Here is a 21,948-nt window from a genome sequence, read left to right as displayed (position 1 = left end):
AAGATGCAGTGAGTCCTGTGGTGCACACTCAGGTGGAGAACGCAGCAAGTCCTGTGGAGGACACTGAGGCCAAGGAGGAGGTGGAGTTAAAACCTACTGCGGAGAACATTAATCCAGAGGAGGAGGAGAATCAGGAAGAGGAGGAGCCTGAGAACCCAGAGGCGGAGGCTTTACAGAACGTGGAAGAATGATACTTCCACTGCAGTGTTGCACAACATCCTCAGCGGTGTCAGATTTAAATTACTGCCTTAATCTCTTTCTTTCTATATTTCTCTCTGTCTCTGAAGTGTGCATGTCTGCCTGTTGTCCCTCTGTTCAACAATAAAAGAAGTGTGACCTCTGACCCCTAAGGCTTGGTGTGTATTGTGTATCGTCTTGGTGTTGCACAGTTTTGTAATCAAAGAGACACCATCACATTATTGGGTTTAGTACAGTAGCTGATCCGAGATACGACTTTATAAATCAAGTTAACAATATCTGAGCAGTAAGACAATTTAATATAATAATAATAATAATAATAATAATAATAACAACCGCCGTTAGCTTAGGATAAATATAACTGGCGAGTAAAATAAACACAGGAGATGGTTATTTTTCCCATGAGACAACACTTTTTTTTTAATTGAAGCACATCAACACTTCTTTTCTCCAAGACTGGTTTATTTATTAGTTCAAAAGCAGACAGGTATTCTGGCACAAAACCAAAGACAATAGCACAGACGTGGAGCGATACTGCATAAACATTTCTCAAGACGGCACACGGCAGGTTACGGTGGGAAGGCGCAGAAAAAGTACCGAATGTCCAATTTACCCAGAGCTGTATAAAAATCTTTACGACTTTTTTTTTTTTTTTTTTTTTTTGTGTCGAACTGTGTGGAAAACTCAAAGGAAATTCGTTTTATTTTGTTCCTTGAAGGATTTGCAAGCATCTAGGAGTCTACGAGCGCTGTCCGAATCCGGGTGTCGTAGTCCACGTCGCACTCGGGCAGAGCTGGCTGGTCCTGTAAGCATGTTTGGTCACTGTGTGCCACCTTAGCGAGAAAATGTCTTGCCCCTGGAGAGAGGAAATCAGAATTAGCGAAAACGATCCGTAAAACGTTTAAAATGGTAGGTTTGTACTTGACCAGAAAAACAATTCCTGTCTATAAGTTCTTTGCATTCTTTGTCTGCGACTTATCTAGAACTCGACAGGGAATGTGTTATTGCGAATAACGTCACGGCTGTGATTTGGTTTCAGACACAAACCCGAGGCTCACACGCTTCAGACCGCGTGTCTGAAACGATGCGAAAGCGGTTACACTGGAGAGATACGGTGAAATACAACAGTACTGGTTTTCATCTGTGGCACACGGTTTCACACTGAACAGCAAAACCTTAATTACACTGCTCCGATATGGCTCGACCTGTTTAAAATAAAACCAACATGGGAGTACTTCGTAAGGATGATGTCAGAAGTGATCGCGAGTCGCCTCTAAAGGCTGTACATTTTATCATCCGTTATATAGTGAAAACCTTACACGCTGAAAAGCAAGCGCTCCGGGTGCGTCTCAATCGGCTCCCTAGTTCGGCGGTCAGGGCACTGATTGGCGAGGCGGCCATTTTTAAACGCCGTCTCAATCGCAAAATCCTTCCAGTAGAGAGCACGGGAACGTGAAAAAAAAAAAAAGAATCCCACAATGCACCGCAAAAACCAGGGAGCATCGATGCTCACTATGTTCCCTTACTGGAAATGATGTCATGTTTTCTGAAGCCGCTCAGCTCAAAAAAAAAAAAAAAAAAAAAGATGGCAGACGAACTCTCAGCCAACTTCGTCTACAAATGTACGTAGCTTGTTATCCTTGTTGCGGCTCTCGAATGATATTCGAGTTAGCGTTCTTGAACTTTATTTGACTTTTTGTATATGGGTTGTTTGAGTCTAACGACTTTTAAGTGTTTAACGATTAAAAAAAAAAAAGTAAATAAATCCACTAGCTAGTGAACGATCCTGCTTGAAGTACCATGACAGAAACAAATTCATGACATAAAACTTTGATATTTTTACATTTTTAATTCCTGGTGAGGTTTTATAACCCAAATATGTAGTCGTGTCGCCAGAAATTTTATTATTTATTTATTTTCTTTATCTGGCTAGCTTGTTGCGAATACAAGATGTACACGGAGGTGTTCGAGATCACATTTTCCCCATTCTGAGGTTTGTTATGAATATTAACTGACGCTCTTGACCTGTATCTGCACAAATGAGCCACTGCGAAATGATTGGCTGATTGGACAATTACACAAACGTGCAGGTAAGTGGATAGTGGGGGCTACATTCTGCCACTGTGGATGACTCCAAGCGGTACAGCCTGGAGATTGCTGAGGCTTGAAGTTCCATGGAAACGATTCTGGACCTCAATTCCACATGGACGTTCTCGCTGTGGTTGCTGGGACTACGGTTGCTGCGATGTCCTTGGGACTGTGATTACCACATGCGGTTTTACACTCGGGTCTCCTTTAGTGAACAGTGGACTAGTTCAACAAACAGACTTCATATAAACACCATAATGAACTTTCTTTTACTTTCACACTATCCGTCGTGACCCAGATGAGGACGGGTTCCCTTCTGAGTCTGGTTCCTCTCAGGGTTTCTTCCTCATATCATCTCAGGGAGTTTTTCCTCACCACCGTCACCACCGGCTCGCTCAATAGGGATAAATCCACACACTTAAAATCTCTATCCTGTGTTTATATGTTTCTGTAAAGCCGCTTTGAGATAACGTCCGTTGTAAAAAGCGCTATACAAATAAAATTGAATTGAAAAATTGGACAGCGGGTGTGTATATGCCACTGCTGATTCTTAACAGACTGTCCCTGGATTACTCTTGAAGCCTCCTCCTTAAGCAAAGAGCGGAATGTTTGAGGCCTGTGTTAACAAAACATTTTACTGTTTAAACATTAACACACAGGCAATGTGTGAGCGAGGGAACTTAATGCTACTCTGGATTTTGTGACCATAAAAGTTCAATCTCGTGAGTATCAGCTTTAAAAAAAGGCACAAAAAAAAATGTCCGTTATATGCAAAAAAAAAAAAAAAAAAAAAAAAAAATACATCCAAACATAGATATAAATAAAGGGAAAGAGAAAATGTTCATCACCAAAGGCTGATTTTAAATGGAGTTAAACAGGAAGTCGGAGCCTTCGCTCTCACGAATTCCAGAACTGTGTGGGTTTTCGCTCTGCCGCTAAGCAGGAACTGAGAATGCGGTAATGTTTTGTTGACTCAACAGAGAGGACTGCTTTTAGCTTTTTTTTTTGTCATTGACTTTAGATCGATCTGAACAAAAACAAGGTGTCAGGATCTGCCTGTTTATCAGTTCACTACAGTTTCTCATTTATCTAACACTCCAATCAGTAGCCTGATCTGATGCCGTGACAAACGAAAAAATGTTCAGGCTTTCCGTTTCATTACGTGGAATTCTGCATTGTCTTTCTGATGCTACAGAGTTGAACAGCGAGAACACAGGGTGAGAGGGCGTCTTCCTAATTCCTCTTTGATGAGACATACGAGTGTTAGTTGGTGAGTGTTGATATGGAGACCAAAACACCCTTCATAATCTGAGAAACATGACACGATACCCCTCGTTTCTTTCATTAGAAAACAAACATCCATCCATCCATCCATCCATCTTCTACCGCTTACTCCTTTTCACGGGGAACCTGGAGCCTATCCCAGGCAGCATCGGGCACAAGGCGGGGTACACCCTGGCACCTGGACAGGGTGCCAGTCTATCGCAGGGCACGATCACATACACACTAACACACCCATTCATACACTACGGACACTTTAGACACGCCAATCAGCCTACCATGCATGTCTTTGGACCGGGGGAGGAAACCGGAGTACCCGGAGGAAACCCCTGCAGCACGGGGAGAACAGGCAGACTCCGCACACACATGGCTTCAGCGGGACTCGAACCCCGGACCCTGGAGGTGTGAGGCGAACGTGCTAACCACTAATGAACGTTTTATTTACAAAATAATCTTTATTTACACGGACGACTCGGAGGGAAATATTCCGAAAAGCAGGCGATAAGAGTCCGGCGTCGGTGGGAACTCCTTTAATACTGTTTAAAAAGCATCTCGGGGAAATTCCTCAAGAAATCGGGTGAGAAAAAACGCCAAGAATACATTTCTGGAAATTCTAGACAAAAACGGCGTCTACTTTGAAGATGCTAAAATACTCAATTATTTTGGATTTTTTTCTGAAACATTTCATATGACGTGCTTCCAAATCCAAGTTGGGCCATTTGGTACAGGATCAGATATCAGTACGGTTTCTCTGATATCTGAGCCACCGTTTTGTTTTCGTTTTTTTGCTAGTATCGACATCTCTAATTTCCACCGATACGTACGATCTTACTCTCTTTTATTTTACGCTCTGTAGAAACTGACTTATTAATCCTCAGGCATTTCCTTATATACGAGGAAAAACTGTGCTAATCCGTCCACTGAACTGTTAATCAACACTGAGGTGTCCTCACAGTCGGTTTTGCGAGTGCTAAGTGACAGGGAAAGTCATTACCGGACGCCCAAACCACACCAACGGACTCCAGTCGACGTTGAGGCGCTACTTCAAGACCATCCTGTATCGTCAAGCTCCTAAACCTGATCAATTCTTTTGGTTGGTTTGAGCGTAGTGACGCAGATGGACTACGTCCATCTTACGGCTCATCGTTTTCACCACGGCGGGGCAAGCACATCGACTCCACTACAACCACAACCATGTGCGCTCGCTCAGATACTCACGAGATCGTCTTCATCTCTTTCTTTTCGGCATCGGGGCGAGCGCGGTTCAGAACCTTCAGGAAGTCGGAGGTCTTGGCTCTCATGCGGGTGTGGATGTAAGCCTAAAACATGCAGAGCACAAGCGTTAACGCCACATGCATATAGTCGGGTGTTTTCATTACTTACTGTTGATATTCTTGAGGATGACATCATCAAAAGAGTGCCAGCCAATCAGTGAACACGTCATATATTCCAACCCATTCGTTTTCATAAACCTTTAGAACATCTCATCGTCTCCTCAAACAGCAATGTTAAGCGCCTATAATGATTTCTTTTTGTAGCAGTGTGGGTCCTAGAACTGAAGACGGTTTGTGGGAAAAGATTTGAGAGACTCCCGTTATAAGTAAAGATGCTGAATAAATCTGGTATAATGGGGGATTGCGTACATCTCATTGTGTCATCGGTGTGCGTGTGTGTGTGAAGGAGAACTCACCTTGGAGCACTTGATGTGGTAGTGCAGGTAATCACGGAAGGTGTGGATGAGATTGATGGTGTTGTCTCTGGCGTTGGCGTTGGTATGACGAGGGAACAGGACTACAGGAGATAAAAATACCTTTCGTTTAAACTCAACTGAAACAAAACGCACAGAAAAGGACATACAGTCTCCTCCGAAACTATCGGAACAGCCAGGCCGAGTCATTAGTCTGTGTTATAGACCTTTGGGTTCGAGATCAAAAGATGGAGATGAGACGAGAGTTTAGGATTTCAGTTATTTCCTGGTGTTTACATCTAGACGTGTTAAACAATATAAAAACATAGGACCTTTCGTATCAGACCACACAATTTTTAGGTGAGCAAAAGTATAGGAACAGAAAGTTGAAGTAAAGAACACTTAATATTTAGTTGCATATCCCTTGCTTGTAATTACTGCATCGAGCCTGTGACTCGCGGACATCGACAAACTGTTGGTTTCTTCTTTTAGTTCACCTCTTCAGGAGGTGAAATGCTGCTACACTGGGTTAAGGTCTGGTGATTGACTCTGCCAGCCTAAAACCTTCCAACGTGACTTCATTCTGCTGCTACCATCATGAGTTCCATCATCAATAAAGCTTAGTGAGAATGTTCCAGAAGCAACCATGCAAGCCCAAGCCATGACACTACCTCCACCATGTTCCACACATGAGCTTGTGTGTTTTGGATCATGAGCAGATCCTTTCTTTCTTTCTTTCACTTTGGCCAGTCTACAGCAAAAATGAATGAATTGGCTTTGCCTTTCCAGTAGTTTTGTCTTTTGTCTAAAATAATTCTGCATTTTGGATTACAGGACACAGCCACATTTAATTTGTGTCTTGTTGGAATGATATTTTTCCGTAGATTAATTATAAAGTAAAGCCACATTTCCTTTCTTTTTTCATCCAAAAACTAAGAGAGGTGTAAGCTTTCATTTCGACTGAATTGCAATAGAATATAAGACCTACATAATAGCAACATATGACGTTCAATCATCAATACCCTTCCATATACAGAACTTTTTTTTAAAAATAATAATAATAATAATAATAAACTTGTAGTTACTGCACACTGTGGTCAAAGCAATAGCTGTTATTTTCCACAGTGCCAATATGTTAATGTTTTATACCACAGCGCTGTTGAAGCCTCAATTTTTGATTGGTTCCTGAAGCTTGGCAACTCTTAATATAAAAGAAACCCTTGTGGGCGGAGCTCTAATTCCCTACTGTCCAGCACGAAAGAGTCTACTTTACACGTTAAAAGTATATACCGAAGGTGATGTAGCCGATGTTGTCTCCCACCGTAGCGTCCGTGTCCTTCAGCTCCAGAGGAGGCTCTCGGTGGCTGAACAGCACTTGAGGAGCTGTGTGACTCGCACGCCGGCCCTCCTTAAACTCCTGTAGGAAAAAACAGCACGTGTATTAGCTTCGCTTTATCCGTGCGCTCACTCGTCACATGAAACAGAAGAAATGCTGTGGAGTGATTCAGACTTTGGGCTTCTAATCAGAAGGTTGAGAGTTTAAAGACCAACAAGATGCCACTGTTGGGTTTATGGGCAAAGCCTTTAACCCTCAAATATTATTGATTCATGACACAAAGTGAAATATTTCAAGGTTTTTTTTGTTTTGTTTTAATCTTGATGATTACTGAAATGTATGAAGCCCTGGTCTGCGTCATTTCCGTCAGACAGAAAGTGACATTAAGCTTTAACAAAGCTATTAACTGGACAGCAGGCACGACAGATGCAGTACAACATCGTCCACCATCTTGTTTGTTTTGAGTTGAATGGGTGACATGACTAAAAATACATCATTGTTTTTGAATACCTCAGTTCTCTCGGTCCACACTACAACGCAAACATGCCGGTTTCAAATATACCCACGTGGGAGAACGTGTATACGGAAGGCCAAAACGTACAGAGAAAGAGACGCGTTTTTAAATTTATCCGGATTAACGCAGATGTAGCCTTAAAAAGAAAAAAAAACGACCGAGACTGGAATAAAACATTAAACTGTGATGAATAGGACATTTGAGCAGTTTTATTACTGAAGGACCTGTTTATCAACACAGAAATGCACAAGTCTCACCTTTCGTATTGTAAATGATTCTCAAGAACGATTTTTGTGTGAATTTACAGGTCAAAATTCACCTACATGAAGTGAAACGGAACCACAAAGACATCTTTCACATCCTGCGTCCTTTCCCCTTCAGTGAATGGGCTGCTTACACTCGGGGCTATGACGTATTTCCGTTTTGATAAAGCACATATCCAGCTGTTTACATTCAGCGGTACAACGAGACAGTAGCGTCTAATGTCGTCTTGTTGTCTTTTTAAAAAAAATTATTTATTTATTACTGGGTGTAAAAATGCTACTGAGAAATCCAGTATCGTAAATATAAATAAATAAAACATGTCCTGGCTGATGGGATTACATCTGAGATGAGGTAACATTGAGTAGATTTTATTTTAGAGCTATACCGAAAAAAAACATGTCAGTCTGTATAAAGGGGAACTCAGGTGAAGAGATCAGTGTGCTGATCTCTCACACTCACACACACACACACACACACACACACACACACACAACTGAAAAGAAACGCATGGATTCGGAAGATTTCACATTCCATAGTGGAAAGGTTGTTTAGTATTTAGACCAATGTAAAGGCAGACGAGTGAGGACGTGCAGGAGCAAGCGCCATCTCTCTCTCACACACACACACACACCAAAACCTGTGTGTTAACCCGATACCACATACACGGTCATGAGCTTTGTTTGTCCATCCTGATAATCTCCATGGATACAATCTGGATAGACAGATCTGTATAAGGGATGTGAATCGGGACATCCGCAGTACACTGATCATCTACATTTGGCTTAAACAGTGTGTGATTTCGGACACGCCCATGACGGACGTGTGAGACGGTGTTAACCTGGCCTATAGAGCAAACAGGGCATGCGATTTTGAACCATGTCCATGATGGACGGGCATTTGAGATGGTGTTTATGTGGCCTATATAGTGAACAGGGTATGTGATTTGGGACACTTCATTGGTGGGCCTTTTTGATTGTGTTTATGTTGCTTAATATCATGAACAGGGTGTGTGATTTGAGACGCAGCCGCAGTAGACTGATCATTGTGAGAGCTTTATGATGGAGTTTATGTGGACTATAGTAAATTGGGTGTGTGATTTGAGACGCGTCCACAGTAGATGTTGGTGTCCCATGTATTACTCGGGGTGTGTGGTTTGAGCTATGTCTTCAGTGGACGTTTGTGAAGGTCTTTATGTGGCCTATTAAGTGAATAGGGTGTGTGATTTGGGACACGCCCACAATGGACTGGCAATGATGAGATATTGGTTTGTTGATTATGTTGAGCGTGCGTGCGTGTGTGTGTGCTTACTTGGTCTATATAGTGAACGTGTGGTTTGGGACACGTCCACGGTGCGTGATCATAGTGAGAAAGCTGTGACGGTGTTTTAGCTGAAAATCTAAAAGCACACACACCTGCATGAACACTTTTCCAATGATGACATCATCGTCATCCTTGAAGACCGTGCTGAACACGACGGTAACACGATCCTTCTTCGCCTCCACGTACCTGAAACCAGAGAGGACGGAGAAACGCTGAGGAGACAGAAGCGTGACGAGGACGAGATTCTGCCTCGTCTGGGAAAATCTTCTAACTTATAAAGTAAGACTGTCCAGTCTTATCTCTACACAGCACAAAGCGGCTACACTTCAGACTTTACGCTCGTATACTCGGCTCCGTCAGGTCACCTACATGGACTCGTCGTCTCTGTAATGGACCACGGCTCTCTGCTCGCCCTCGCGACCTTCCTCCTGGAACTTGAAGTATTTTTCAAACACGGATGCAAAGCAGTTTCTCTTGAGCATGCCCGCCTGGTGGACCAGCTCCTCCTTATTGGCTGGCAGCGCATCCAGGTCAAAGAGCAAAGACACGTTGTAGCCTGTGGAGGGAAGAGAAGAAAAAAAAAATATATCGTAAATATGCCACAAATTGGCAGTAGGATTCCACAGTGAGCTGGAAACACTGATGGTTTCATTTTAAGTAAAATATTAGCTTTTATCCCACATAGCCAGTTTAGAAACAAAACCAACTAATAGTATATTTAAAGGACCTCAGCTTACCATCTTCTGCTGCCACCAGGAGGTTTCCATAGACCCTCTTGAGCAGCTGAAACAAAACAGAGCGATTCTGATCATAATATTCACCACGACGAGACGGACTTCTGTACTGATAATCCTGCAATAATCCTCCGACTTTAAACAATCATCGAGGAGCAGAAATCACGAAGAGTAAACAAAACAAAAGAAAAGCAGTTTGTTGAATTGTCGCAGCAGACAGAACGCCTCATCCATAACATCTCGTCACGGTTTTATCACCACAGGAGAAAACGTGATACGATAATCACAGATTAAAGAAATAGGATCTTTGGGGTATAATCCAACATGAAGATCGCTTTATACAATTGAAATCATCTGGTACAGTGTCGCATAGCATAAAAACCGGCTTAACTGTCAGTCTTTGAGCGATACAGTCATGTGTTTATTAAATAAATAAAAAAGTACACCCCATGGAAATTGTTTTTTTTTTTATTTTATTTTTTTTATTTAAGATCAGGTTCCAGTGATTAGAACCTGCTGAGGGAGTGCATTGGAAACCGGTCTTATTTATACCCCTCTCATATCTAGTGTCTGGTGTTCCCTTTGATATTGAGGTGTGTGGTGTCATCATGCCAAGATCTAAAGAGTTCTGTAAGGCCTTCAGAAAAAAGGTTGTGGATGCCTAGGAGTCTGGCAAGGGATTTAAAAAGATCTCCAAATTATCTGAAATACATCATTCCACTGTAAGGAAAATCATCTACCAACAGCACAGATTTCAAACGCCTGCCGATTAATCCAGGACTGTCCGTCCCAGCAAATTCAGCCCAAGAGCAGACCGTCTGATGCAAAGAGAAGTCTCCAAGAACCCCAACATTTCATCACAGGGTCTGCTAGTAAGTCTTGCAGCTGTTGGTGTCAAAGTGAATGCCTCTACAATCAGAAAGAGATTGCACAAATTTGATCCGCATGGGAGGCGTGTCAGGAAAAAGCCTCTGTAAGACTACAGTTTGCCGATGGGCATATAGGCAAAGACCAGGCCTTGTGGAATAATGTTCTCTGGACAGATGAATCAAAGATAGAGATGTTTGGCCACAGTAACAGCAGATATGCTCGATGCAGACCAAAGACAGTTTTTCAGGAGAAGCACCTCATACCGACTGTGAAGCACGGTGGTGGAAATGTTATGGTTTGGGGTTGCTTCGCTGCCTCAAGGGACCAGGGATTGGACAGTTTGCATTCATTCATTCAACTATGAATTCTGCATCATATCAAAGAGCACTTGAAGATAACGTGAGGCCATCTGTCTGAAAGTTGAACTGAAATTGGAACTTCCAACAGGATAATGATCATAAGCACACGAGCAAATCCACCAAGGAACGGCTCAAAAAGAAGAAGCGAAGGGTTGTGGAACGGCCTAGTCGACGCCCAGATTTGAATCCCATTGAAATGTTGTGAGGGGATGTGAAACGGGCAGAACATGCAAGAAAACCCTCAAACATCTTACAACTGAAAGTTGACAATCATGCAAAACATTTCAATACTAGATAAGCGTTGCATTACTGCTTATACTCCGAGATTTTAATAAAAAAATATTTCAGACGTCGCAAGGACTTTATCGTCGGCCGTCTTTGCTCACAATACTGACGATCTCAACTTCCGAATTATTTTACGATGTGCAATTTTATTATGCGACAACAAAATTGTACGGTTTAAACGGCTTGCCGCGATTTATTTAATCCATCTCGACAAAACATTTTGTTTTGCGTTGTGGTAATTTTGTAGTGTTGTGCGTCTCTCAACTGCTGAACTCATGATTAGAAAAAAAGAAAAAAAAGAAAAGCGAAGGACGCCAAACAAAGGGAAATAATTTGCAACATGCGTGAAATTCCTGATACAGCATTTCTCAACAAACAAAGCGATTTCTTGAAACTACACGATTTCTTCAAAATCAAACATTCTGCACCGACAGCTTTAGCTTTTTGCAGTAAAGTCATAAAACATTATCTCAAAGAGTTAAACGTAAAATTCAGCACCATTTTAATACATTTTCTATACTTTATGCACATATATAAAGTCCTCAATAGAGCTAATGTTATAACAGCAGTGGTGACGCCCACCATTTTTTCAGAAAAGTATCTCGCTATTTTATTGCAATAGCAACATCTTATCATCATCATCATCATCATCACTCATTGTCTCTCATTATCTTCACTCATGACTCCTCGTGATTTAGAACGGACGTTCTTTACGAAGCTGAGACTTCCTCCGAGTTTGCATTGGGTTTGCATGCGCCACGCCCTTTGTTATGAAGCACGCATGGTTTGAATATTTGTTTGCATCGTCTGGGAGCAGCGCACCACATCCTTCATGATTAGGAAAATTATTTTATAATTATAATTTTAATTCAGACCAGACTGTCAGACCCTCACAACAGCCTAATTTCCTTTCAACCGCGTGTCCTCGGAGCTAGTACGCATCTCGTCTGCCTTTCTAAAACGTGTGACTTCCTCTATCTGAGGTGAGTCAGACACACTTCCTGTTGCAAGACCGCACAACAAAGTCCCGAATGTGATCGAGAGCTCCAACAGGGACGGGAGAAATAAAAACAGTGTGACTGCGCTGAAAATATTTACTTCATATGACTGATAATCACGTCCAGATTAGCGGGTTTTTACACGATAGCAACTTTGAATACACGTGAGAACGTAAGGACGGTTGATGGAAGCATTTTTCGAAAAAAAAAAATATATATTATAATAATTGGAAAAAACAAACAAACTCCAGTCTCTCCATGACTGTCCTGGTGTTTATTTAATTACACCATCGTCACCTCCTCTACAGAACATTTGCTTAAATTTGACAAACGATCTAAACGACCTACTGGAAAAACCGACTTTCTTCTCATAAGTGGAGTTCGGCTTTAAATTTAGACTATCATCATTCCCACTCTGTATGAACTGCAGTCTATTTGACTGTTATTCAACCTTTAATTACTCTCACAATTAAAAAAAACACTACTTTTCCTATGTAACGTTGCTAATGTTAAAGTTCAGAGTACTAGATTAAGCTTTTTGGTGGCCTTGAATTGAATCCACAGCTTGGATTCCAACACACTTGTGTTGGATTTCGATTTAGACCGAAGTTTCCATTTCTGCCTCCAGTTTGGAGAACTCCATAATAGAACACAAACTGGAACTCGACTTGCGCGTGAATTGGATTAAAGTGAGGAAGACTTGCGCAGCATCGGCCTCACTCTCATTTGATCCAGTGGCAAGACTGAGTCAAGACGACTGAAGATGGCCCCCGGGCGCAGTGATTCATACGCCCATTCATACACTTTGGACACGCCAATCCGCCTACCATGCATGTCTTTGGACTGGGGGAGGAAACCTGAGTACCCGGAGGAAACCACCGCAGCACGGGGAGAACACGGAATCGAAACCCCAAACCTGGAGATGTGAGGCGAACATGCTAACCACTAAGCCACCATGCACCCTATAGATATATTTATATACACACACACACTATAAATTATACCTACCATGTAGCTACAGCCATAATAACTGCTTGTAGCCCATACGTTATATACAAAATATCAGCCTGCCTCTACCTCAGTGTAAGAAAACCAGCACAGGACCACCGCTGGACAGGTATTAAGGATTCTAAGCAGTGACGGCTGTAGGGACCGGAACTAAATCCGCATTCGCTCTGTAGTCTCTAAGCCACAACTATAACGCTACAGGCAGAATGGAGCGTCTGACAGTTTTAGTTTTCTATCCAAGATGAAGAGTTTTTATTATTTCATCAAAGTCGACTTTAACTTCAGTTCATGAAAGCAATACTCTCGTTATCTAGTCTAAATATATCATTATAATTTGGCACACATTATAAACCTGAAATTAACTCACCTACCTATCCCTTACATTCTCATGACTCCATAAAAAAAAAAAAATAAATAAAAAAAGTGGTTTGGACGAAAAGTTTGTGGACACCTGACCACCACACCATATGTGCTTGTTGAACATCCCATTCCAGATTTATTCCCCCAGTACTATTATAATAACCTCCAGTCTTCTGGGAAGGCTTTCCACTAGATTTTGGAGCGTGGCTGTGGGGATGTGTGTTCATTCAGCTACGCTGATGTCATCTGAGGAGGCCTGGGGTGCAGTCGGTGCTCCAGAGGTGTTCAGTGGGGTTGAGGTCAGGGATCTGTGCAGGACACTCGAGTTCTTCCACTCCTCCTTTGGCAAACCAGGTCACGGAGCTCGCCTTGTGCACAGGGGAACTGTCATGCTGGAACATGTTTGTGCCTCTTAGTTTGAAGGGAAATTGTAAAGCTACAGCGTCCAAAGACTTTCTATACAACTGTGTGCCTCCATCTTTGTGATAACAGTTTGGGGAAGAATGACATATCGGTGCGATGGTCATGTGTCCACATACTTTTGGCCAAGTTCGTTGCTTGAAGTCCGTATTATCTAGTTGTTGGACTGCTCTCAGTACGTCAGTGGCATCTTAGTGGTACAAACGTAATGGACTTTAAGCACTCTAAACGTAGGTATTAGTCACTTTATAACATATTTGCACCTCACTGGTCCAACTGGTCAGGTTCGGAGCACAGCATCACAGTTTAGAGATGCCGAGAGAACACTTACTCCTTTTCCAATACCGAAATCTTGAGTATCAGCCGATACCGATACTCATCCGACCCAACATTTTAGCTTTATAATGTTCTTTAACGAAACACTTCACAGTCAAAACTCTTTCACACACACAAAATAAATAAAATCACGTACATTAAGCAGTATCGCACAAGCAAGAGCGGGTTATAGTGAATATCGGCACGGATGCGATTCCTCCATAAGTAATCACAACCGTGTCGATATTCAGCACAACCGCACGACTCACACCCGTGAGGTGAGTCACCTCGGATAAAAGCGGCACGTGTTAAACGAACACGTGCAAGATGTGTACTCGGAAGCTCGTACCTCGTCAGCCCCGTGCTCCTGCAGCTCTTTGTAGAACTTCAGCGAGATGCTGATCATCAACTTGGTCTTGTCGCCATTGGGGTTTGAGATGTGGTAGAGCACGCCATCAAAATCTAAACACACAAAAACAAACAAACACAAAAAAGCCACCGTCGTTATAAAAACATGTGATGCGTTATAGGGGCTGTGCGACGTTAAATTACATCACAATATTTTCTGGGTCTGGATCTTTCATCACTATACATGTTTGTAAGGATTAGAGAATTAAACCTTTACTGCGAGTATGTTAAATAAATCACGCTACATTATGAATCATATGGTGTTTTCAGTCTCGTTATGAATACTAGAGTGTGTACCTAGGACCCGAACTCTGGGCTTAAACAGCCCCGAATCTGGAAATAAAACAACCACATACGTCACACTGAGCTTACTTATATTACAACCCTTCAAGTACTCTGACACGGGGACACACACACACACACACACTCTCTCAGAAAGGTGCTGTAATTCTTTAACAGATGTACCAATATCTTATACGCAACTCTTTATTCGTCATGTCTCCGTTTCGAATGTGAGAAGGTGCGACAACACTCAGATGTTTCACATATGGGTTTTTGATCATTGTGGCATCTACTGTCTGCGTCACACTCGTGTTTTTACTCACACACACACACACACACACACACTCTCTCTCTCTCTCTCTTACTTACCAGCAAATGTCACTTCTACTGCTTCAGGCTTGTTCCTGAACACAAAAGAGAAAAGGAGAAAGTTTAAGTTAAAGGTGTGAAAGAAAGTTTGTTTATTATGCTAACAGACTTCAGAGTTTTATTTGTTTTAAACGGCCAGCAAACTTTGTAGGGAAAAAGGGGGGGGGGGTTTGGGTGATTGCTTGAACGGTGGGTTCGTTTTTATTCTTAATGAAAAACGTAACAAAAAAACAGCACAAAAAAAACGACAAACTCGCGCATATTAAACATAGAACTTCCGAACGCAAATCTTCCGCCATCGTCTTGTCAGTCCGCTCGCCTCGCTCTCGTCACGTGATGAACGAAATCTGATCTGTGCTGCGACTCGGACTCGTCCGGCTCACGCCGAATATTTCGGTTTTTAACTGCAGCGTCCGTTCTCTAACAGAACTAAACGATTTTTATTACTATTTAAAAAAATAATAGTAATAGTAGACCGGGCGCAATCCTTCGCCACACAACAAAGCGACAATTTTTATTCATCCAGCGTGTCGATTTTTTCCCCCCTGTCGATCGGCAATGAAACGGCCCGTCCAATTAGATTTGAGCTTTAGATCCTGTGCCCGGCGCCGCCACCGTCGCACAAAAGGTTCTGTGCTTCTTAACAGTGTGTGTTGTGGTGCTCTTCGCCAACATTTACGTGATTCTTCTTCTCGGTGGCCGATTGCGCCACCTAGTGAGAAGGCGTACAATCCTTCACTTTAGCGCGTCGCGCTCGGTGTGAAAGTTTCTTTACACTGCTCCAGTTTTCTTCTGTATGTGGGTACAAGCGTTATCTTTTATTGCGGTGTGAAAACCCACAAACAGCACGTCAATCTTTTCAACTATTTATAGTTAAGTTTAAGGTTGTGGAACATCTGCGATGTCAGTTCCTGATAAAGTTTCTGTTGTCACTTAAGTCATAAATGCTATAAACAGCTGCTACCTCACTGGCTTCTCTTTTTCTCTCTGTCTTGACTTAATAAAGACCGACAGAAATAATAAACACAGCCAGACAGAAAGCAGAACATGCAAACTATTCTGTCATGAAGACTCTTCCGTGGTGGAAACTCAGTGCTGAAACAGGAGACTCCTTACATAAATGTTTATAAAAAGAAAGAAATAATAATTATATAAAAATAAAATAACGACTTCTTTATGAAGGAAATAAATTTCTCTCACAGCCAAGGCACGAATATCCGATTAAAGGACCTCACAAAGCCAGATAAATATGAAAGAAAAAATAAAAGTACCACGTGATATATAATGATCTCGCAACATTCTGTTTATCACTGGATCATCATATGAAAGATATCACAGACAACACATGATGATGATGATGATGATGATGGCAAGCTCTCAGAACAGTTTAGGGTTTGGACTATATGATGTGGTGACACAGGCGCTGATGCTAGCTGTGTAATACAAGCTTACTGTCGAAATAAAAATAAATAAATAAGAAAAAGAGTAGGACAGTGTACAGACCAAAAAATAAAACTGATCACAACCGTGTGTATAATGATCTGAAATAATGACGTGATTCAATCAGCAGTGCTTTAGGAGGAAATGGACAGGGGCAAGTGAGAAGCTGCTGAAATCAGTGAGCTGTCAGGGGGCGGGGCCTGAGAACACAGAAACACCTTATATGGCAAAAGCTCTGTTTGGAGACTGATTGGTGGAATCACTTTAAGCAAAACCAAAGATCTCAATTAACAGCAGCTTGGAGAAAGATTTCACACAAAATCCAAGGAAAGACGTCTGACTTGACATGCAAAGCAAAACACAATGCAGACTTCATTATTTACACGTTACAGTGTCAGGGATTTAACCTGCAGCTCACCTGAAACCGGGGGCAACTAACTAAAGCATTACTGCAGCAATAAGTCATCTTTAAACTCCATGCACTTTAAAAGGTATATAGATTCCAGCTATAGTACTGACTTTCATAATGCACAAACCTTTAACCAGCTACTCTTCCTTTTCTTCTTCTTCCTCTTCTTCTTCTTATTATTATTAGACTTAATGCACCATTAACGCTAGCTAGCAGGATTAACAAGATTTATTTATTATTATTACTATTATTTAAAAAAAATGCAATTTCAAGTTATTCGCTATAAAACCCGATTATATTATCTATATTGTCTATATCAAGGCGTGTCGCTTTCAAACGCATCAAACGTACTAGCTTGTTAGCATTAGCTCATTAGCATGTAAACTCACCCGTTGGCCGCGCTGTCGAATTTAAGCGTTAGCGTCTCCTCGATGATCCGATTGTTTATTTCCAACAGAATCATGGTGAAGTGTTAAAGTGCTGGATGAAATTAAAACGCTATAGATATGATAATAATAACAATAATAATAAAAAAATACTATAACAAGCCGTGTAAAGATGATACAGTATCTCTATGCTGCACTTCCTGTCTCCACTTCCGCATTGAAGCGAAGGGCCCACGTCTGTAGGTGTCCATAATTGTGCCTGCGTCAAAATGTAGAGTTTGATTTGAGAGTGAACGTTTAAAAATCTATATGTTTATACACGTTTATTTGATTTTGTCTTTTGTTTCGATATTTCTTGGTGTTATTTCATTACGGGCTACTACAGATAGATTTTAATAATAGTTCAGTGTTGTGGTAAAATCACTGACATTTGATACTGATAGTCATGAAGTAAAGTGTTTCTGTAAGCCGGTTATTCAACTTACTTTAGGTCAATTTTTTCCAAGGACAACCACTAAAACTGCTTGAGTTCATTATTTAATGTTGGCTCATGTCACAAACTGTATTTCAGCGCTCCTCTTGTTCATATACATGACATGGGCTAACGTTTGTAGACACCTGAACATCACTCCCATATATGGTTCTTCCCCAAAGAGTTTCCACAAAGTTGGAAGCACACAAGTGTCTGTAATGTCATTGTGTGCTGTAGTAGCTTTACAGTTTCCCTTCACTGGAACTAAGAGACCCAAACCTGTTCCAGTATGACAATGCGTGCTCCATGAAGACATGGTTTGCCAAGGTTGTAGTAGAAGATATCCAGTGGGCCCGAGACCTGACCTCAACCCCATTGAAAACCTTTGGGGTGAATTGCATCCCAGACTTCCACACCCAACATCAATGCCTGACCTCACTAGTGCTCTTGTGGCTGAACGAGCACAAATCCCCACAGCCACGCCCCGAAATCTAGTGGAAAGCCTTCCCAGAAGAGTGGAGGTTATTCTGACAGCAAAGGTGAGACCAAGTCCATGTTAATGCCCATGGTTTTGGAATGGGCGCATATGTTCACTGCTTTGATGACTCCACGTCAAGAAAGCATAATGAAATGCAGTGTTTAAAAAATGTTCTATGAAGACCAGTCAGTCAACATACTAACAAAATGTTAGTATTCTTATTAGGTTTTTTAAAACTGTTAGTCACGCCCTCTCACACAATCAACAGAAGACTGGATGTGATGTGAGAATTGACCCTGGATTGGACTCACATATTTTCACACATAGTCACAGGGGTACTATGTCTAGGGGTAGTTTAGTGTAGCCAATTCAAAAATTGGCTGAAGGAGAAAGCATACAGTGCCCTCCTCTAATATTGGCACCCTTGGTAAATATGAGCAAAGAAGGCTGTGAAAAATTGTCTTTATTGTTTAACCTTCTGTTCTTTTGTTAAAAATAATCACAAAAATACTCCACTCTCATGGAAATCAAACAATTGCAAACAAAACACAGGTTTATCAAAAAAATATCTTTGTTAAATATAGGTGTGCAACAATTATTGGCACCCTTTTAGTCAATACTTTGTGCTACCTCCCTTTGCCAAGATAACAGCTCTGAGTCTTCTCCTATAATGTCTGATGAGGTTGGAGAATACATGGTGAGGGATCTGAGACCGTTCCTCCATACAGAATCTCTCCAGATCCTTCACATTTCGAGGTCCACGCTGGTGGACTCTCCTCTTCAGTTCACCCCACAGGTTTTCTATGAGGTTCAAGTCAGGGGACTGGGATGGCCATGGCAGGATCTTGATTTTGTGGTCAGTAAACCATTTTTGTGTTGATTTTGATGTATGTTTTGGATCATTGTCCTGCTGGAAGATCCAACCACAGCCCATTTGAAGCTTTCTGGCAGGGGCAATCAGGTTTTCATGTAATCTTTCAAAAAGAGCCAACACCGTCTTCTGCCATTTTTTTTTTTCTGAGCTCTGAGTACTTGATTAATATCCCCTGCGGCCTTGTGTGGTTATTCAAGAGGTCATCTGTGGTATGGACCCAAAGTCTGTTCTGTTTCTCTTCATTACAGTACAAATGCCTAAACAGGAAATTGCCAGAAGTACAGTAAGCCAGTGGGCACATGAATCAGTTCTCAGGTCTCTTACAACACCTAAATCCCACAGCAAGTCCTTTGTGCGTGAGATCAAGCCACTGTAAAGGAGATGAAGAAAATATTGTAGTGCTGGATGAAAGAATAGTCATCATAGTCATAAAGCCAGACTGGTGCCTGCCGTTTTTGCAGAGATGGTCAAAAATACATTATGCACTTTGATACCTAAGACAAAATACAGCGAATGCAAATTTACACAAATTTGTATAAAATTAAATTACTGCAATGAAATGAAGAATCAAAACAAAATATGCTACAATGCTCTACAGAATTATTGGCACACTTCATTTTCATTATAATGAATAATTATAATTATTATTAAAATAAGAATAAATATATCCTAAGAAAAAAGATAAAACGAATATAAATATTATGATAAATATTTTCAAATACAAAACATTTTCTGCAAAATGTTGATTTTAAAATGATCAGCACCCTTATAATTAATATTTAGTGAGCTTAATAGCAATGGGACCTAGCCCATGCTAGCACAGGTATAGCATACAAGTGTCTAGAGGTCTACCGATAGTGGGTTTTACCGATAGTGATAACTAAGTCGGGCATCACCGATAACTGATTAATCAACCCAATAGTTTTTAAAATTAATACTGAATGAAAACATATCACTCAAAGTAAAATATTTCTGAACTTTATTACAAAAATAAACAATAATGTCTGTACAATGAAAATGTACTGTACTTTTTAAAATGAAATAAATATTAATATATATTAACTATTAATAAATATTAAAGTAAATAAAATATATACATCCAAACTGAACCAAAAAGTAATGCTCCAAATAACAAATAAAAATAGAGACGTCCAAAATGAATAAAAACACTTCAAATAACATAACAAAATTGCTCAGTGATAGTTTTTATTTTGCCTATAAAGGCCGCTCTCGTACTGTATAATGACATAATAATGACCCTTCTCAGCCGGTGTGAATTTTGTCAAGTCTGTCAGCAGCATTCGAGTGTGGAATGGATTAGGGTTCAGATGTGTCCAAATCTTTTCCCATCATGTGTACAAAAAACAACCTAAATGCATCAATTCAACCTTATGACACAAATACTCCTCAAAGAGCCATGACATATCCTTCTGTATATGATCCTCTGTAGCACATGATCTAATCTCGTGCAATTATGTAAATGATTTACCAGAACGCAGCTCATTGAAAAAGGAAGACGTTTTCACATATGTTCATAACAGTGGTGGCTGGTGACTTTTAAAATAGAGGAAGTACTGCTGTTTGTCAGTAGATAAGGCCAGCGGTACATACGCTTGGTCACAGCAATTCCAGTCAGCTAATCAACTCTGCTGTTAAGAGAGCTGAAAGGACCTGATGACTTCTGAATTAAATCAGTTTTAGGTGTTGGTCTGGTCCCCTGTTTAATTCTCAGTCTCTCCTCATAAGTAAGTGTATCAAAAGATTTTGTAAAATCAGGTCAACAACGTTAGAAGTCTGCCATGTCATGCCATGGCAGCTTAGCTGCTAGCTATCCATCCATCCATCCATCTTCTATACCGCTTATCCTTTTCTGGGTCACGGGGAACCTGGAGCCTATCCCAGGAAGCATCGGGCACAAGGCGGGTACACCCTGGACACGGTGCCAATCCATCGCAGGGCACACAAACACACCCATTCATACACTACGGACACTTTGGACACGCCAATCCTGAACACCTTCTTGTGTATAAATAAAGGAGACACCATGTTGACGTATTGGTTTATAATGTGGTATATTTGACATTTTCAAAGGGTAAAAATAACCCTGAAAATATGAACCTATTTATGAAATAAAATGAACCCAGCGTTTTTTGTAAAAATGAAACCATCCTTTGGGTTGAAAAACAACCCGTTTACTGGGTTACAATTAACAACCCAACTTGACGGGTTAGTTTAGCTCAAAATGTGTTCTGTCCTATTTTTACCCAGCCGCTGGGCTGAAAATAATCCAGTTCCGGTTGTTTTTAACCCGGTGTTTTTTTAGAGTGTAGTCTTAAAGCAATTGCCTGTGTTTCATAGTTTTTCAATGTTGTTAATTATTAACAATAAAACTTGGTATGTGTTTATTCTTCTGTTCAGAATCTGTGGCAGTAGCCAGAAATGATAACGAGAGGCACCACTATTAAACAAAACATAAGCAGCTGAAATTGATGAGCCTTATGTACAGCCATGAACTAATCAAATATGGTTAAGGATTAAAAGGTAGCTATTGACACCATTCGGTCATGTTAGTTGCTTATCTGGCCTTTATAAGCAAGGACTTTCATATAACTGGACTTTTTACATATTTTTAGTGGAATAACCCCGACCTATAATATCAAATGTATAAACAAAATTATCTCTGTTTTCTAGGCAAGACTGAAAGAGTTAACACTGTAAAAGCTGGTTGTCAGTGTGAGACTTTCAACACCGCTGTGTGGTGATAGTGGTCCTTTGTCTGGTATTGATTTCATC

General features: G+C 41.0%; 2 protein-coding genes across 2 annotated transcripts in view; one reads left to right on the top strand and one right to left on the bottom strand.

Annotated features, from left to right (window-relative positions):
- zgc:92380 (uncharacterized protein LOC445086 homolog) overlaps window positions 1-343 on the top strand; it is a 19,106-nt gene extending 18,763 nt beyond the window's left edge. Inside the window, exon 8 of the mRNA XM_053627580.1 lies at window positions 1-343. This exon is cut by the window's left edge and continues 636 nt beyond it. Coding sequence (XP_053483555.1) covers window positions 1-191 — 191 coding nt within the window. The 3' untranslated portion in view covers window positions 192-343.
- A 269-nt stretch (window positions 344-612) lies between these two features.
- arpc2 (actin related protein 2/3 complex, subunit 2) lies at window positions 613-17,567 on the bottom strand. Its single transcript, XM_053627587.1, has 10 exons — window positions 17,335-17,567; window positions 15,097-15,131; window positions 14,387-14,499; window positions 9,426-9,471; window positions 9,058-9,244; window positions 8,781-8,874; window positions 6,545-6,671; window positions 5,258-5,358; window positions 4,786-4,886; window positions 613-1,054 (listed from the first exon to the last, which is right to left on the bottom strand). Exons 1-10 carry the CDS (start codon window positions 17,406-17,408, stop codon window positions 1,033-1,035), a joined length of 900 nt encoding a protein of 299 aa, XP_053483562.1. The 5' UTR covers window positions 17,409-17,567; the 3' UTR covers window positions 613-1,032.
- Window positions 17,568-21,948: the final 4,381 nt, after the last annotated feature.

Source organism: Ictalurus furcatus, chromosome 6 (assembly GCF_023375685.1).
Source record: "Ictalurus furcatus strain D&B chromosome 6, Billie_1.0, whole genome shotgun sequence".
NCBI classification, from domain to species: Eukaryota; Metazoa; Chordata; class Actinopteri; order Siluriformes; family Ictaluridae; genus Ictalurus; species Ictalurus furcatus.
The sequence above is the reverse complement of the archived record's forward strand: the minus strand, read 5'-3'. Positions and strand labels throughout refer to the sequence as shown.

What these genes read in the sequence shown, in the direction of transcription:
- arpc2 (XM_053627587.1), bottom strand. Translation starts at nt 17,408, where the DNA reads ATGATTCTGTTGGAAATAAACAATCGGATCATCGAGGAGACGCTAACG. An exon ending in TTCGACAGCGCGGCCAACGG is followed by an intron (nt 15,132 to 17,334) that starts GTGAGTTTACAT and finishes TTTTGTGTTCAG; the next exon opens with GAACAAGCCTGAAGCAGTAG. An exon ending in AAAGAGATGAAGACGATCTC is followed by an intron (nt 1,055 to 4,785) that starts GTGAGTATCTGA and finishes TCCTCTCTCCAG; the next exon opens with GGGCAAGACATTTTCTCGCT.